Raw genomic sequence first — 19,223 nt, 5'->3', positions numbered from 1 at the left:
CCTATGTACCGTAGCACCCTATACCAAGTTACCAGTCCTTATAAGAACTTTTGTGGACCAAGCAGGTTGTGTATTAGTGTTTAGCAGACTGTACGTCAGTCCCTATACCGCTGAAGGACTGCTGCAGTATAGGGCAGCGGTCAGCAGTGGTGCACGTCAACCCTATCTATTGTGGACCGATAGCGGTCCTTACAGAACAGCAGACTGTACCGCACTCAAGCCTATGTACCGTAGCACCCTATACCAAGTTACCAGTCCTTATAAGAACTTTTGTGGAACAAGCAGGTTGTGTGTTAGTGATTAGCAGACTGTACGTCAGTCCCTATACCGCTGAAGGACTGCTGCAGTATAGGTGAGCGGTCAGCAGTGGTGCACGTCAACCCTATCTATTGTGGACCTATAGCGGTCCTTACAGAACAGCAGACTGTACCGCACTCAAGCCTATGTACCGTAGCACCCTATACCAAGTTACCAGTCCTTATAAGAACTTTTGTGGACCAAGCAGGTTGTGTATTAGTGTTTAGCAGACTGTACGTCAGTCCCTATACCGCTGAAGGACTGCTGCAGTATAGGGCAGCGGTCAGCAGTGGTGCACGTCAACCCTATCTATTGTGGACCTATAGCGGTCCTTACAGAACAGCAGACTGTACCGCACTCAAGCCTATGTACCGTAGCACCCTATACCAAGTTACCAGTCCTTATAAGAACTTTTGTGGAACAAGTGAGTTGTGAATGTTTAGCAGACTGCAGCAGAAGGGCAGCAGTCAAGTATAATATCCTTTCTATATTTGGAAGAAAGAATATTATACATGTACAAGCCTATTACTGTACCACTGATACCAGTCCTGAAAAGAACCTTTGTGGAACTAATAATAACAGCAAGTCTTTAAAATTACCCTCACTGCCTGACAACACTGCTTCCTTCCTGTCCCTATACAAATTGGCAAAAAAAGAGAACGATTAGTGGTTACTGGAACAGCTCTTTTGTGGACCTTGATAGTAACAGCTAATGATGATGATGATGATGATGATGATGAAAGACTAATCTGGCTGTCCCTGTAGCATACACCGTCCTTTCCCTTTCTCTAAACTAACAAAAGACACTCAGGCTGCTGCAAGAATCAGCAGCACAGCAAACCTATCAACACCTAACACCTATACCAGTCCTGAAAAGAACTTTTGTGTACCAAATAGCTAGTGGTTTATCTCTCCCTACTCCACACAGGAACCTGTCCCTATCGTAACAGAAGAAAGAATGTAAAATGGCCACCGGATCGGGTGTATTTATAGGTTAGGGGGAATGTCCAAGTGTCCATGTGCTGTCATGTCTCAATTGGCTGTCCTGTATCACATGATAAACGTGTCACCAAAGGTTAAAGTTCTTGTATACATTAAACACGTAAGTCCGCCGCGGCGAACGACGGAAAAAGGCGTTCGAACGTGCGGACCGCGAATGTCGGAAATTCGCCGCGAAACGACCGCCGGGCGAAACGTTCGTCCATCACTAGTTATTGTTATTTATTATTTCAGATTTTCAAATTTTCAGGTGTTCAGATTTTCGAATTTTGAATTTCCAAATTTTTTTATTCGAAATTTTTTTTATTAAACAGGCTTTCATTAATTAGGATATTTCTGAATTAACAAATTTGTCAAAAATCATAAAAAACAAATTCGGAACAAAATAAATTGCACGTGTCTACTACCCATTCATTCCAATGGGCGGGGTGTTCTAGGAGCAATCAATACAGCGCCTCCCAACTCGACCCAAAGAAGCTGCTTGCAGGTCTTTTCGGAATGTCCCACAAGCGCACTGCTCCAGTGTGAAAAGACAGACTGGAATGAATAGGAGACGGTTTTCAGGCGCTCAGAAGAGGCCATTTCCAGGGTTAAAGTGACTGAAAACCACCCCAGTGTGAAAGGGGTCTTATTGCTACATGTATAAATAAAAATAAAAGGGTCACTCTACCCAAAACAGTTTTTTCAGTATTTGGAGTATTAGACCCCTTTCACACTGGGGCGTTTTTCAGGCGCTTTAGCGTTAAAAAAAAGCGCCTGTAAAGCGCTTGAAAGAAGCCTCATCTCCAATGTGAAAACCCAAGTGCTTTAAGAACCCTTTCACAATGTCAGCGCCTGAAAAACGCTTGTAAAGCGCCGCTTAAACTAGCAGCGCTTTACCAGTGTTTTTTGAGTGTTATTGGGGTGCTTTTAACCCCTGCTAGTGACCAAATAAAGGGTTAAAAGCGCCCACAAAACGCTGCTGCCAATAGCGTTTTTCAGGCGTTTTTCTGGCGTTTTACAGGCGCTTTCCATTGATTTCAATGGGAAGGGGCGCTTTAGGAGCGTTGTATTCACCGCTCCAAAAGCGCTGCAAAGAAGCTGCTTGCAGGACTTTTTTTGACGCCCTGCCAGCGCAGCGCCTTGGTGTGAAAGCACTTTTACATTGGGATTGCAGTTGCAGCTTCTTTCAGGCGCTTTTTTTTTTAGCACTGAAGCGCCTGAAAAACGCCCCAGTATGAAAGGGATCTCGGTGTGAAAGCACTCAGGCTTTTACATTGGGATTGCAGTAGCGGCTTCTTTCAGGCGCTTGTTTTAACGCTAAAGCGCATAAAAAACGCCTGAAAAATGCCCCAGTGTGGAAGGGGTCTTAGGGTCCTTTCACACGAGTGTGTTCCTCTCCGTTCAGGAGGGAATCCATGAGCAGATGATCCCCTGCTGAATCAGAGCAGAAGGGGACGGAAGTCACTTCTGTGATTTGAATTGTTTTGTGACTTCTCTGCACACCTAAAGATGACACATCTCGCTTGCCCAGCACCTACCGACACATCTTGAGAAATTTAAAAGAATTTATTATGCCAAGCATAGACTTAAAAAAAAAGAATGGATATATCAAATGTACTGACTAGGTTTGTGGAGGAAGAGGCCCTTGTCACCATCAACATGGGGACAAGGTGCTTTGAGGGGCACTCCCCCCCTCCCCCATGTTGAGGGCATGTGGCCTGGTATGGTTCAGGAAGGGGGCACTCACTAATTCTCCCCCCCCCCCCTTTCCTGGCCTGCATGCTCAGATAAGGGTCTTGTATGGATTGGGGGGAGGGGATAACACCACACCATTTTTTTTTCCTGCATTTTTCATTGCTGGCATTCTTTTGTTTACATTTCAGCTATCAGTGGGGAAGCCTGCTGACAACAGTCCCCGTTTTACCCCACTGGCAAGTGATCGATGGCAAAAAGAAAACAGTTGGCTGGCCAATTTATGTCTCTTGAAAAAAAAGCACAACTGTTCCCAGATTAACTTGTGCAATGTTAGTCTTTTACCATACCCAGAGCCCCATCCCCAGGGTCTTCAGACACATGCTTTGGTTCAGTTCAAGTCCTCAGATAGGGATAGGAATTGCTGTGATGTCTTACTTTCAATCCTGCTGAAACAGACTCTCCTTTCCTTCCTCACATGCAGTAGGAGCACTTTCCAGTACAGTCTGATTTCACAAGCATCCAAATCACCCCCCACCACAGAGAAGGTTTGCAGTCTTTTTGCTTCTCCGAGTTTTCACACGACTGTGGTCAGCTATGGCAGGGACCCGTTCAGTCAGCAGCCACTGCTCAGTCTTTTTCCCACATGCCTTCTTGCTTAAGGCAGAGCTCCACCCAAAAATGAAGGGAAGGAAGACCCCTGACATGCCACATTTAATCATGTAATTTTTTATTTTTTGGGGGGAGGGGGGGGGGGGAGTGGATACCCTCTTTTCGCGTCACCATAAGGGAGATCACCTCTCCCCCCCTCCCCCTCGGCAATCATCTGGTACACATCACAGGTCCCAGATGATTGCTCGCGGATGCACAGTGCGTGCCCAGCTGTGAAGCCACAGCCGGGCTACCACAATGACAATGCCAACGCTGCAGAGAGGAGGGGGTATACAAGCGGGGCTTCATTCCCCCGCATCGCTGGACCCTGGAACAGGTAAGTATCCCATTATTAAAGTGATACTAAACACACACAGTTTAATTTACATTGTCCTTTCTATTTCTGTAAAATGATCATGGCACTGTAATTATTTTAATTAAAAAAAGTACCTTTTTCCTATTTAGTATACAGCTGTCACATGACCCAGATCTTTCCCAGCCTGTCTGCAGGGAAACATAAGCAGGAGGAGCTTCTCTGCTGCTGGTCACATGTTCAAAAAAAACAAAAAAACAAACAGTCTTTGGAATACAGATTAAAATAAATAAATATCAATAAACTGTTTTAAAATTGTCATACAAATATATTTTTGATATCAGAGGTGGCTCTAGGCCTTGTAAGGCTTTAGGCAAAGACATGAGGTCCCACTCATGCCCACATTGGTAAAAATAAGTTCCAGAAGTCTTACGTTACACAAGAGGTGAGTGTGACAGGTGCCTGCGCACAGCAGCATTAAAGCGGGACTGTACTGGGGAAAAAAATATTAAAAGCCAGCAGCTATAAATACTACAGCTGCTGACTTTTAATAAATGGACACTCACCTGTCCCGGGGTCCAGCGATGCCGGCAGCCGAGGCCGATCGATCGCTCGGCTCTCAGCTGCTGCCGCCACCATTCTAGGTGAGGGAATCAGGAAGTGAAGCGAATCGGCTTCACTTCCCGGTTCCCTACTGCGCATGCGCAAGTCGCGCAGCGCAATAGGAATTGTCCGTGCTGTCTCTGGGACCCGTGTGTGTCCCAGCAGACAGCGCGGCAGGACAGGAAGAGGCATAGACTCCCACGGGAGTCTATGCCCGGAAGTGGGTGTAAATACCTGTCTTTGACAGGTATCACCGCCCCCCTCCCCCCTGAAAGGTGCCAATTGTGACACCGGAGGGGGGGAGGGTTCCGATCAGCGGAAGTTCCACTTTAGGGTGGAAACCCGCTTTAAGATGTCCTGTAACCTCTAAAATAAAGTCACTGCAAAAGTGTAACTAGAACCTTCAGGGCTTGATGCAAAAAAAAAAATGAAGGGCCCTCCGACTCGAGCCTGGGGCCTTTACACCCATTGCGGGGCCCTTTATTATGGTCCCACAGCAGGACCCCTTAACATGTTCTGCAGTGGGCACACTTCCTGCCCTTACATTAGAATTCTCCCTTACATCAGAGTTCCCAGTATGCCCAGAGCCCCTTTTACATCAGTTTCTCTTTATAGTACATCAGAGTCTGCAAGGTTTGCCTTACAGTACAAGTGGGAACTCTGCAGACCCTGATGCAAAGGGGAACTCTGTGGATCCTGATGAAAAGGGGAATGTTGTGGACTCTGGTGTAAGGCTGGATTCACACCAGTCTGGTGTGAATTCCAGCTCAGTTCTCTATGCGTAGGGAAAAAGCAGCTGTTCAGCGCTTCCTCTTAGTTGTGGCTGTGGATCAGCTGAGCAGGGAGAGGGGTAGGTGTAGTGAGGAGGGAGATAGAATTTGTGTTCAGAACGAAATGCATCTGCAAATCAGATGCGTTCCCATAGATTATGTGGCTGTAATTCACACCGCCGCAATGCATAGAAAAAGCACACTTTTTTGGGCAATGCAGAGTGCGAATGCAATGCACATATGTGAACCAGACCGATTCAAACTAAGGCCGCGTACACACGGGCGGACTGTTCGTCCAACTTTGTCCGCTGAACAGTGTTTCAGCGGACAGTCCGCTCGTGTGTGGGCTTCAGCGGACAGTTTCAGCGGACAGTCTGACGAACAAAGTTTTTCGGAATTTCCGTAAGAATGTCCGCTGAAACTTGGTTTGAGCGAACAGTTCGCTCGTGTGTAGGCTTGTTCGGCAAACTAAGTCTCGCGCATGCTCAGAAAGAATTTACACGGCGAAGGTTGCATTGCAGTGTATCGGACGCCGAATTTCTCGTCCCGTCGTACGTGCCGTTCACGTCATCGCGCAAGTTTTCAGCGGACTGTTCGTTCGTCGTGTGTGGTCAAATCCGCTCATGCTAATTTTGAGCGGACTGTTTGTCAAACTGTTTGACGAACAAAGTTGGGCGAACAGTCCGCCCGTGTGTACGCGGCCTAATAGGTTTTAAAATGTTCTGTGAATTGGATGCGGTGTAAGCCGCATCCAAATCGCATAGGTGTGAACCCAGCCTAAAGGGGAATTCTGGTGTAAAAGGTTCTCTGGTCACTTGGCTTTGCTGCCATCTTCAGGTGAATGGACACTGGCCAAAGAAAAAACAGCAATTCTCTGCCCAGGCACAACCCTTCCTAGCTCAGGGAAGCATAAGATCCCTGGGATGTACTAAAAAAAAAAAAAAAAAATTGTACAGGTAAAAAAAAAAAAAATCCTAATTTCCTAATTGTACCTTACATGACACAGGGAGCTTCACATTCTTGATTACATGGGATGTCTCAAATCACAGAACAAGGAGGGTGAGCAACAAGCACAAATATGCCCAAAAACAGAAAGGGAGAACCCCACTATGAAGACCTTTAGCCAACAACCAGCATCCACAGAGGCGTGAACACCTACCTGGAGAATGTGTGAAGAGAAGACCTTGCATACCTTGACCTTGATGCTGAATTGTCCAGGAAGCACCGGCACGCATGGTAAAATGGGCCTGTAGGCTACATTCACACCTGAGCGTTTAACGTTTTTACCGCAATTTTGTGGTGTTTTTCAGGCTACATTCACACCTGAGCATTTTCAGCTCATAAGATGCCCGAAACAAGCCTAACAAGCAAAATCCCATTCATTTCAAAAGCACATCTGAGAGTTTTGGCACCTGAAGCAAAATGCCTGAAAAACACCCTAAACTCAAAGAAGAACACAAGCTTCTTTTGGGACAGATTACAGGCGTTTTTCTGCCTTTTACACTGGTGACCTGAAAAAAAAAAAAAAAAAAAAAAAACGCTGCAAAAACGCGCAACTTTGAAACGCTCAGGTGTGAATGCAGCCTCACTGCATTTTTACCGAGATTTTGCCAAGTTTTTATGGCACGATTTGGTTCAGGTCAGGTTTTTCGGGTGTTTTACGAGCTGAAAACGCTCAGGTGTGAAGGAACCTTGCCCTTAATACCATAGATCTGACAAATACGCTGACAATTTCACTAGAGATAGTGGATTGGGAGGCAGTCTATTCCTCGCGAGGACCAACAGGGACTAAAGCCCCATACACATTATCAGATTTTCTGCTGATTTTTGTCTTCAGATTGAACAAAACCATATAATATGAAGTCAAACCTTAGGAGTTTCAATGTGTATGCAATCAGGCAGGCCTGTGCACTACATGGTTTTGGTAAATCTGAAGACAAAAATCAGCAGAAAATCTGAGAGTGTTTATCTGGCTTAAGACTGAACAGCTCGAACAACATCCAAAGAGTGAAGCATATAGGATGTTTAGAATTAATAACAAAGTAACAAAAAATCCTTATTTAGTGGAACAAATATACAACCTTAAAGCGGAGGTCCACCCTAAAGTGGACCTTCCGCTCATCGGAACCCTCCCCCCCTCCGGCGCCACAATTGGCACCTTTCAGGGTGGAAGGGGTGCAGGTACCTGTACAGTACAGGTATCTGCACCCACTTCTGGGATAGCTCTCTGCGGAAAGGGGCATAGATTACGCCCCTTTCCGAAAGTCCCCCGCTGCCTGCTGGGAAACACACAGATCCCAGAGGCAGCGGGTCCATCCTTATTGCGCAGCGCGACTCGCGCATGCTCAGTAGGGAACCAGGAAATGAAGCGAAAGGCTCCACTTCCTGATTCCCATACCCAAGATGGCGGCGGCAGCACCCGAGAGACGATCGAGAGATCGGCTTCGGGTGCCGACATCGCGGAGCGCGCTGGACAGGTAAGTGTCACTATTTTAAAAGTCAGCAGCTGCAGTATTTGTAGCTGCTGGCTTTTGAAAAAAAAAAAAAAACGCGGAGTCCCGGTGGACTCCCGCTTTAAGATCCTGCTAGCCAAAGAAATGACAAGCAAAATGTCGTCCTTGCATGTAAGCAACGACTAAGCAACGACAGAGAGGCTCAAAACAGACAAGACCAAATTAAGTTTTCATGGATACAATGATATGTCATAATGATATGTGATAAGTCTGTAGAATAGAATGGCCAAGGCTGAGATTAGAGATGGGAAGGCCTGGAAAAAAACTGGAAGAATTTTTTTTTTTTTTCTGTTTCTTTTTCAAAGCGTTTTTGTTTTTTCGGAAAAAAAGAATTGTGGAATATGTTCTTTTACAATGATAAATAATTTTTTCCAAATGCTACAAGGATGACAAAACTCATCCTTGCAAGCCAGAGGTGCCCTAAAGGCAACAAAAATGCTTCATGGAATTAAATGATAAAGACCTTATTGGAAACTTTTTCCCCATGACTGGATGAGTCAGAGGTTGTGACATCATCAACTCACCTCTCTGCCAATCAGTGGAAGCTTTGTATTCATTCACATAATACGTCACTTTTCTATGAATGGCTGAGCTGGGTATGAGACAGGAAGGTCTTGGCATCTCTTTGATTTGGGGGAGGGAGGGTGGTACGAAGATATGAGCTGGGGGTCTTTGGGAGGGGAGAGGACTTGTGCTAGAAGGTGTTGTGGGGGATTTCAAATCCAACCCACCCCCCCCCCCAGCACAAATCCTCTCTCCTCCCAAACAAAGCACCCCCAACACATATTCTCTATCCCCTCCACCAAATCAAAGAGGTGCCGTCTGCCACAGATGAGACAATAGCGGTATCTGGGACTCCTGGCACTCATAAGAGATGTGGGCTAAGTGCCCCGGATGCCCACTCTGGCATGCCCCTGTAAGGCAAATTACTGAAGCCAAATGCCAATACTTGCTAGGACATTGGCCTCCAGAACTCAGCCTGGATTCACAGGACACCAGTTACTGTGTTCCCCTCCCTTGTATATGTACATCCAAAAACATCAGATCATCAGTGTGGCTCTTGCAGTTTAATGCTCCTCCTGCCTGTGTACAGGAGAACAACGGAGCTGAGTTGGAGGAAGAGGCTTTAGTGAGGTCTTTGTGCAGGCAGTCGTGGGAAGACAAGCTTGCTGCTACAGAGGGGGCGATCACCAGTGTGGGACCCCAGGCATCCTGCAAGAGATGGGGTGCAGGTGAACCTGGTAGTCCCACAATTCACTATCTCCTGCTATCCAGCATCTCCATGTATATCCATCATTCCAAAGTCTACCTAGTCTTTGTAGTTAGGTGCATTGGCAGGTCCAAAGACCTCCGATGTTTGTCTCAGATCAACAGGATATTGAGCTGAAGACTGCATCAAAAGACGCTACCATCTTCCCTAGCACCCATATCCACGAGCAAAATAAGGAATTTTCCCACATCTTTAGGGACGTCACCTGGGATCAAAGAAACATACGTTTCTCCTGCAGAATCAGTACTTCACCTGTGCTGTGTCTAAGACTAAAGCCTCATACACATGATCCGATTGTTGGCCAACCGAGCGTCTGATTTTTGTCCAAAGGGCATGTGCCTGGATCTTTTCTTGCATACTAACAGTACACAATTGTCGGCCAACAAACACGAACGTAGTGACGTACTATGAGAAATTTCAGCTATTGAGCTCCACCCTTTGGGCCCCTTCTGCTAATTTTGTGTTTGGTGAGCATTGATTCCGAGCATGCCTGTTTGTACTTTCAACTTTTGTGTGACGGACTTGTGTACTCACAATACGAAAATCAGACAACAGACCATTGTCCGTTGAAAATATACTAGCCTGCCATTCAACATTTGTTGGCTGAAAGTTGGACAACAATTGTCAGAAGGGGCATACTAACGGTCAGATTTTAGGACAACAGTCTGTCAACAGACAATCCTCTGCCAACAATCGGATGTACAGGTGTGTACAAGTCTTAAGCCTCAATACTCCAGATGTTGCGTCACACCCAAGACTGACTTCTGAAGGTTCAACACCCAATTGAACCGTTCAAGGACTTGTATCATCTCCTGGACTTTTGATGTCAGTTCTAAGCCGCTTGCTTTTTGAGAAGGTCATCTAGGTACCCCTTGATAGGAATACCCTGGGTCCCCAACATCCCCCAGAACTAAAAAGTTAACACTTTTGTAAACACTCTGGGTGTTGTGGACAGGCCAGAAGGCACCTCCACAAACTGGTAGTGGAGATCCTTCACTGCAAACTGAAGAAACCAACCAACTCTTGAACCATAGGATTCTTTTCATGTGGATAGACATGGCGCCCACTGGGGAAAGCTGCTTAATAGAGTCTTTCAAGTCATCCACTGAGAAGCTCAAGGCTCTCAGAAAATCTTCCAGGAACAGCCAGATGGCAGGATCCCCCGGGTCCAATTCTCTGCAATGAAGCACTGTCTCTTCCACCTGTCTGGGACTCTTGGTGACATTTCAACACCACTCCTGGTGCCCAACCTGCAGCCCTTTGGTATGTGATGTGCGGCCCTCAGCAGTCTGTAGTGGGAACATTGATTAGGGTAATAACACTGATCTCTCCTCACCTCATGTGACATGTTCCCAGTTTCGTATTGTCTTCTGCAGCACATCCCCAGCCAAGAATGTAGCATGTTTACACTCTCTGAGCCTCATTTTCTCTATTAGGTCTTCAGTCTCTGACAGTCCTTTCAAGCATTACATATATTAAACATTATGTGTGGCCCTTTGGTGATGTCAGGGGCCACACCTGAAGCCCCCTTTAGCTCATAAATTGACAACCTCTGCTCTACTTTTATCTTTGCATTCTGCACACCTGATGTACCCTTAATGAGGGGTTCCTGCTATCACTGCTGGAATATCTATTTATTTTATATTATGAAAAATGGAACAGGAGGAGCTGGAACATACAAAGGTGGTCAGAAACACCCAAAACCCAGGTTGACAGGAACAAATCTGGGAATGATGACAGGGAGATCTCATTGTTGGCGTATCCAAGACATTTAGGAACCCAGAGGCTGACTTAGCCCACCTATAACTAAAATGTCACCTTTGAGTGGACTAATCCTTTAATATCAATTGCTCATTGACAGTCAGATAATTATTCTTGGTATTCACATCTCAAGTGTAGTAAATATTCTTGCCAAGGCAAGTCTTGATTTGATCATTATTACAAGAACACTGTATAAAACTGAACATATTCTACATTTTGCACACAAAACTACACAACCAGCAATAAAAAAAGTGTAAACTGAAATGAAGTAAAAATTACCCTTACAGGAGAAGTATGGATTTGTTTATTTTTTTCCATAATCATACTTACCTAGGTGGATGTAGCATCAGTCCGATGCTGCATCTGTCCCCTGAGAACCGAGCGATCGAACATCGCTGATGGCTCGGGTCTCGCAGCCCCCCGAGCAGAGAGCTGCCTACTGTCAATCAGCAGCTCTCCGCTCTGCTCCCACCTAGCTCACTGGAGCACTGAGCTGTAGAGGGGTGGGGAGCGGGCGTCTCAGGCTCTCAGCGACTCGCTGAGAGGCTGAGACAGGCATCAGTCCAGGGATCTGGCAGACCCAGACTCCCATTGTCGGGATGACACGGTGCCTGGACTAATTTCTGTGACACCAGCAGAGAGCAGACTTCAGTCCGCTCTCTGCTGAAAACAGGTCACATGAGTGCAAAACGAATTTCACTCCTGTGATCCATAGCAGAAGCTCAGCCAAACAAGCTGTGGCTGGACTTCTCCTTTAAGCTCATTTTCAGCCAAGTTTAACCCCCACTAAATGTCATCCCCACCATTCCACCTCTAGCTGCTAAATCCCAAACTATAAAGTCTAAATTTAATTTTCTTATATTTTTCTTTCAATGGTTCCTCCCGATACTTCATAAATAAGCTAATTAACCCCTTAACACCGGGCCTTTAAGGGGTGGGGTTTATGGTCATCTGACCGTCATGATTAACTGTCACGGATCGGAGCCCGTACAACTGGAGTTCAGCTTTAACCTGTTCCCACTGGCCATACACACATATGCAGCTGAACTAATGCTGAGCCACCGCACATATGCGGCCATAGGGAATGGCTTTTCTGTGCTGAGAGTGCGTCAACTGCATGCTCTCAGCACAGTACTTAAGCTGCCATGGGCAGCTCCTGATGCATACTTACGATCAGGAGTGCCCGATCATGTGACTGCTGTGACAGCCAATCACCACGGTCACGTGATCAGAAAGCCAGCTTCTGCCTCATCGGCAAGGGGTTAAAGTAACTAAGCTAAATGCCCCAAATGCTTCCCTTAATCCACAGAGTGGGAGGTTTCATCTCTGAATGTTCAGTTAGCTGCCTGGGTGGCATGGAAACTTCCCATTGGCTGTCCAATGGCAAGGTCCTCTTATGTTGCAGAAGACTGCAGAGACATGATTATGTCACTACAAAGGGCGGTAACTAGTTCAATGGCAGGTCTAGAGCGCAGCATTGAATCGCTGGTCTCCTCACCAATGAACCCAATGGGAGGTATCCATGTCACCAGGCAACAACAAAGGCTATTGGGTCCAGCAATGAGAAGGTTCCTGAAAACCCGAGGTGTGGCATGATGACATCAAGTGAGACAACAACACTGGTCTGCGGAAGGCTGTGACTGCAGCGGGAGATCGTGGGTTTTCACAAAAGTCACTAATAGCGGGGTGAAGAGACTAAAGGACTTTTGAGAAAGGGTAGGATCGGGGTCGCCCTCCATGAAAAAGCCCCATGGGTTTGGGCAAAACACATAAGGGCATGGCCTGAACGGAGTTTATAAGTTCCTTGTAGAACAGCCAAACTATTTGTCTTTAAAGTAATATTAAGCTGAAAACTGAAATATAAAGTCTGATTTGGTTCTGACTGTGTGTGGGCTCCATCGGACTGTTTCCGTTGGAATATCCGACGGACCAAGTTTTCCAGCTTGGCTATAAAATTTTCCAACAACATGATCCGATCGGACTTTGTCCGATCATGTGTAGAGAATACTGATCGAACAAAGTGCCACGCATGCTCAGATCAAATTCCTACACCAAAGCTATTGGCTACTAGCGTGAACATAGTCCCGTCGTAACGAAATTACGTCATCACGTTCTGAACGATCGGATTTTCCGACAACTTTGTCCGACCGTGTGTATGCAACAGTTTTGGACAAAATCCGTCGGAAAAAAAATCAGACGGATTTGGTTGTCGGAATGTTTGACCGTGTGTACAAGGGCTAACAGTGGTGGTTTCATTTGGTTGTTCTTTCTCCCATGAAAGTGCCGATTTTGGATATACATAGTTAACTTGTGAATCTTGTACCGACTGGCCTTCCCTAAACTTATTAGAAAATTACTCCTATAACCATTATTTGAAATGTTTGCTATTCAAAACCCCTCCCCTTTTTTTTCTCCCCCCTCCCCACTACTTTTCTCCTCTTTCCTTTTGTGTCTTTGGTTTTTTCCTACCCTCTCTATATTGTGTTGCTGCCTTGATAATGGTCTCCAAAGAAAAATTTGGGGCTGAAAATTATTTCTGTTCATAATATGTTTTTTTTCTTTCTTGTTCTCTATCGTTATACTGGATTTACACTTACACAGATGCTACTTGTTGTCCAGAAGCAATTTACAACATTGCACATGTTTGGTGTATTGTATGTGTTACGGTAAACCTGTATGCTTTGCTATCATTTTGTGCTATTTCAATAAAAATGTTATAAAAAAAATAAAAAAAAGAAGTCTGATTTGGAATAAAAGTCCCTACTACGCTTCCTCAGCCGTGTCCCTACACAGGTTTTCTTGCCTCCTGTGGGAAACGAGATGAGCCACCAACGAAGACTTATGTGAAAACCGTCTTTCACATTCGGAACACGGATATGGTTTATCACCTGTGTGGATCCTCTCATGGACGACCAGATCCGATTTATTGATAAAATCTCTCCCACATTCAGAGCACGAGTATGGGCGGTCCCCAGTGTGGGCCTTCTCATGCCTTACCATATTTGATTTGTTCTTAAAGCTTTTTCCACATTCGGAACATGAATACGGGTTATCGCCAGTGTGGACTCTCTCATGTCGAATCAGACTAGACCTGTAGATAAAACACTGGCCGCATTGAGGGCAGGAATATGGCTTTTCCCCTGTATGAGACCTCTGATGCCTAACTAGAGCTGACTTGTTAGTAAAACCTCTCCCGCACTCAGAACACAAGTAAGGCCGATCACTGGCGTGAATCTTCTGATGCAGGAAAAGGTTCGATCTTTCAGTGAATCTTTTCCCACATTCTAAACAGGAATATGGCTTCTCCCCACGGTGACTTCTCTCGTGCCTGAGGAACTGATACTTCCAGGAGAAACATTTGCCGCATTCTGAACAGGAATATGGCTTCTCCCCTGAGTGAGACCGTCGGTGCGAGATAAGGGTTTCCCTACGTGTGAAACACTCTCCACACTCTGAACAGTAAAACGGCTTCTCAGAAGTGTGGGTCCTCTCATGGTTGAGTAAGTTGGATCTTTCGCTGAAACATTTGCCGCACTCTGAACATGAATAAGGCTTCTCCCCTGTGTGAACCTTCTCATGTATGATGAGAGACGATTTCCAGGAGAAACATTTCCTGCATTCAGAACATGAGAATGGCTTTTCCCCAGTGTGAGTCCTTTGATGACGGACAAGACCTGATTTCTGGGTAAAGCATTTTCCACACTTGGAACAGGAATAGGGCTTCTCCACTGTGTGAGCTTTACAGTGCTTACCAAATTCTGTCTCCTGGGTAAAAGATTTCCCGCACTCAAAACAAGGAAAAGTTTCATTCCCTACAGGAACTGTATGATAGCAGAGAGTGGGTGATGGATCTGAAGAGCAATCTTTGTGTGTGGTGGAACCACATACCAGCACGGAATGAAGATCTTGGGTAATAGTGTTTCCTTCTGACAAATCAGAGGTGGTATCATCTTCTGTCTTGTCTGGAGAGGTAACAGACCTTTTCTCCATGCTATAACTTTTGTATCGTCCATCTGGAGGTAATAAAACATGAAAGGGTACAAAACCAGTTAAACAAATGTTTAGAAAAGGTCTTGAAAATAATAGCCAAAAGAAAACTGGTAACAGGGAAGCTCTCTGTATTCTGCAACGTCATTTTGTTTGGAAGTCCTATACCCTTACAGTTATGCCACGTACACATAATCAGAGTTTTGGTCGCAAAAAGCTCTGATGGTTTTCCCGATGGAATTCCGACGGGATTTCGCTCAATCTGTCTTGCGTACACACGCTCACACCAAATTCCGACCATCAACAATGCGGTGAAGTACAACGCGTACAATGAGACTAAAATAGCCAGTGGCCAAATAGCTTCCATTGCGTAGTTGAATCTGAGTATGCGTGAGTTTTTGCATGTTGGAATTGCAGACACACGAATGGATTTTCAGATAGGAACTTTTTCCGACTAAAAAATTGAGAACATGCTCCCAATCTTTTGCTGGCCGAAATTCAGCCAGAAAAAGTCTGAAGGAGCATACACGATCACATTTTCCGACCAAAAGCGCTCATCAGTCTTTTGCTGGCCGAATTTCCGATTGTGTGTACGCAGAATTAAAACACCTAGCGAACACACACTTAACCCCTTGATCACCCCCTAGTGTTAACCCCTTCCCTGCCAGTGACATTTACACCGTAATCAGTGGCTATTTTTAGCTCTGATCACGGTATAAATGTCAATGTCCCAAAAAAGTGTCAAAAGTGTCCGATCTGTCCACCACAATGTCGCAGTCCCGATAAAAATCGCTGATCACCACCATTACTAGTATAAAAAAAAATTATAATAAAAATGCCATAAATCTATCTCCTATTTTGTAGACGCTATAACGTTTGCGCAAACCAATCAATATACGCTTATTGCAATTTTTTTACCAAAAATATGTAGAAGAATACATATTGGCCTAAACTGATAAGGAAATGTATTTTTTTTTTTAAATAATTTGGTATATTTATTATAGCAAAAAGTAAAAAAATATTGTGTTTTTTTCAAAATTGTCTCTCTTTTGTTTATAGTACAAAAAATAAAAATCGCAGAGGCGATCAAACACTACCAAAAGAAAGCTCTATTTGTGGGGGGAAAAAAAAAAAAGACACAAATTTTGTTTGGGTAAAACATTGTACGACCGCACAGTTGTCAGTTAAATCAACACAGTGCCGTATCGCAAATAATGGCCTGGTCAGGAGGGTAGATTCTTCCGGGGCTGAAGTGGTTAAAGAGCAAGTAAACTTCCTTTACTGACTTTTACATATAGGTAAGCCTATAATAAGGTTTACCTATAGGTAGTGGAAATACTGCATCTCCTAAATGTGCACCGTTTAAGAGATATTTACATGCAGCCAGTGACATTACTGATCATGCGCTCTGAAGAAACGGCCACCAGTGCTGTTCCTTCGGAGCCCTGTGCCGTGAACAGCGACTCCTGTGCGCATGCGCGCGAGTGACGTCATCGCAACTCCGGCCAGTCACAGAGCCGAAGCCCGTGAACCCGGAAGCAAGACGGGCGAAGATGGAAGCAGCTGCAGCGCTGACATTGCGGAGCTGGAGAGCTTCATTTTAAAGAGGAAGTAAACTCTGATGGGTTTACTTCCTCTTTGTCTCCCTGCAAAGGTAAAGCATAATGGGCTAGTATGCATCGCATAGTAGTCCATTATGTGTCACTTACCTGACACAGGAGCCAGCGATGTCACCGCTGTCCCCTGTAGTGCAGGGCATCCATCTTCTTTCGGGTATCGCTGCTCCGGCAACTCACAGCTCCGGAGCAGCGATGATGTCACTTCCGCGCATGCGCACGGGAGCCGCCACTAACGTCATTTTGTTGTTAGCAGCGGCATGCTGCTAATGGCGATAGTGCGTCGTAGACAGCTGTCACTGTCTTTTAGTAAATATCTCCTAAACCGTGTAGGTTTAGGAGATATTTCTTGGACCTACAGGTAAGCCTTAATCTAGGCTTACCTGTAGGTCAAAGTGGTTTGTAAGGGTTTACAACCACTTTAAGGTAAGCTTCACATAATGTGCTAGTATGCGATGTACAGTGGTGTGAAAAAGTGTTTGCCCCCTTCCTCATTTCCTGTTCCTTTGCATGTTTGTCACACTTAAGTGTTTCGGAACATCAAACCAATTTAAACAATAGTCAAGGACAACACAAGTAAACACAAAATGCAATTTGTAAATGAAGGTGTTTATTATTAAAGGTGAAAAAAAATCCAAACCATCATGGCCCTGTGTGAAAAAGTGATTGCCCCCTAAACCTAATAACTGGTTGGGCCACCCTTAGCAGCAACAACTGCAACCAAGCGTTTGCGATAACGTGCAATGAGGCTTTTACAGCGTCCTGGAGGAATTTTGGCCCACTCATCTTTGCAGAATTGTCCTAATTCAGTTACATTAGAGGGTTTTCGAGCATGAACGGCCTTTTTAAGGTCATACCACAACATCTCAATAGGATTCAGGTCAGGACTTTGGCTAGGCCACTCCAAAGTCTTCATTTTGTTTTTCTTCAGCCATTCGGTGGTGGACTTGCTGGTGTGTTTAGGATCATTGTCCTGCTGCAGAACCCAAGTTCGTTTCAGCTTGAGTACACGAACAGATGGTCGGACATTCTCCTTCAGGATCTCTTGGTAGACAGCAGAATTCATAGTTCCTTTTATCACGGCAAGTCTTCCAGGTCCTGAAGCAGCAAAACAGCCCCAGACCATCACACTACCACCACCATATTTTACTGTTGGTATAATGTTCTTTTTATGAAATGCAGTGTTCCTTCTACGCCAGATATACTTGGACACACACCTTCCAAAGAGTTCCACTTTTGTCTCATCGGTCCACAGAATGTTGTCCCAAAAGTCTTGGGGATCATCAAGATGTGTTGTGGAGAAATTGAGACGAGCTTTGATGTTCTTTTTGCTCAGCAGTGGTTTTCTCCTTGGAACTCTGCCATGCAGGCCATTTTTGCCCAGTCTTTTCCTGATGGTGGAGGCATGAACGCTGACCTTAACTGAGGCAAGTGAGGCCTGCAGTTCCTTGGACGTTGTTGTGGGGTCTTTTGTGACCTCTTGGATGAGTCGTCGCTGCGCTCTTGGGGTAATTTTGGGCGGCCGGCCACTCCTGGGAAGGTTCACCACTGTTCCATGTCTTCGCCATTTGTGGATAATGGCTCTCACTGTGGTTCGCTGGATTCCCAAAGCTTTGGAAATGGCTTTATAACCCTTTCCAGACTGATAGATCTCAATTACTTTCTTTCTCAATTGTTCCTGAATTTCTTTGGGTCTCGGCATGATGTGTAGCTTTTAAGGATCTTCTGGTGGACCTTACTGTGTCAAGCAGCTCCTATTTAAGTGATGCCTTGATTGTGAACAGGTGTGGCAATAATCAGACCTGGGTGTGGCTAGAGAAATTGAACTCAGGTGTGGACAACCACAGTTATAGTATGTTTTAACAAGGGGGGCAATCACTTTTTCACACAGGGCCATGATGGTTTGGATTTTTTTTCACCTTTAATAATAAACACCTTCATTTACAAATTGCATTTTGTGTTTACTTGTGTTGTCCTTGACTATTGTTTAAATTGGTTTGATGTTCCGAAACACTTAAGTGTGACAAACATGAAAAGGAACAGGAAATGAGGAAGGGGGCAAACACTTTTTCACACCACTGTATACTAGCACATTATGACTTTACCTTGCAGGGAGAAAAAAAAAACGCTTTAATATTCTGGTCAATTAAATGAACACCAACATGCTTGAAGCGCCTAAATGTGTCTAAATGTTTTTGAAAATGTGCTGCTTGAGGCGTGTTCTTGGCTCCAGGAGAAAGGCATTTAGAAGAGCTGCAGAGTGCGTGAAGCCTAACTATATACTGTATTTCTTGCAAATACCATGACCCACCACCAAAAAACAACCCAAAATACATTTCCCTCTTCCTGACGTGCATGGGGATACCACATGTATTTTTTCTCTGTACCCATGTTAGGGCCACTAAATAAAAGTGTGTGTGCATTTTGCCTCTATGGACTTCTTTATTATGTTATCATTGTGAATGGCTTTCACAGTGATCATTTGATGAGGAGCCCATCCTACCAGTTTCTGATCATCATTCTATGACCACATGCCATCGATGACAGCTCTGGAGGTGCACAACAATATGGTCTCCATACAAAACAGAGATACATGTATATGAGAGAACAGAATAAGCCCCGCCCAGTGTACAACCAGCAGGAAGGGATTAAGCATTTTTTACTCACCTGTTCTGATCTCTGGGGGAATTTCCTTCTCCTTACAAAGCTCATCGCTCCTCATGTCCGCATCTTTATCCTCTTCAACTTTAATCATTTTTACATCCTGAA

General features: G+C 45.0%; 1 protein-coding gene across 1 annotated transcript in view; it reads right to left on the bottom strand.

Annotated features, from left to right (window-relative positions):
• The window catches only part of LOC143957199 (uncharacterized), a 220,478-nt gene that overhangs the window by 42,054 nt on the left and 159,201 nt on the right, over window positions 1-19,223 (bottom strand). Inside the window, exons 18-19 of the mRNA XM_077467346.1 lie at window positions 19,122-19,218; window positions 13,616-14,864 (exon numbers count right to left, since the gene is read on the bottom strand). Coding sequence (XP_077323472.1) covers window positions 13,616-14,864; window positions 19,122-19,218 — 1,346 coding nt within the window. The remainder of the gene's footprint in view (window positions 1-13,615; window positions 14,865-19,121; window positions 19,219-19,223) is intronic.

The sequence above is a fragment of the Lithobates pipiens genome, unplaced genomic scaffold (genome assembly GCF_037356315.1).
Source record: "Lithobates pipiens isolate NorthernLeopardFrog02 unplaced genomic scaffold, aLitPip1_a1.2 Scaffold_51, whole genome shotgun sequence".
In the NCBI taxonomy this organism is placed as follows: domain Eukaryota; kingdom Metazoa; phylum Chordata; class Amphibia; order Anura; family Ranidae; genus Lithobates; species Lithobates pipiens.
Note: the sequence above shows the minus strand (reverse complement) of the source record. Positions and strands in the feature narration are given on the sequence as shown.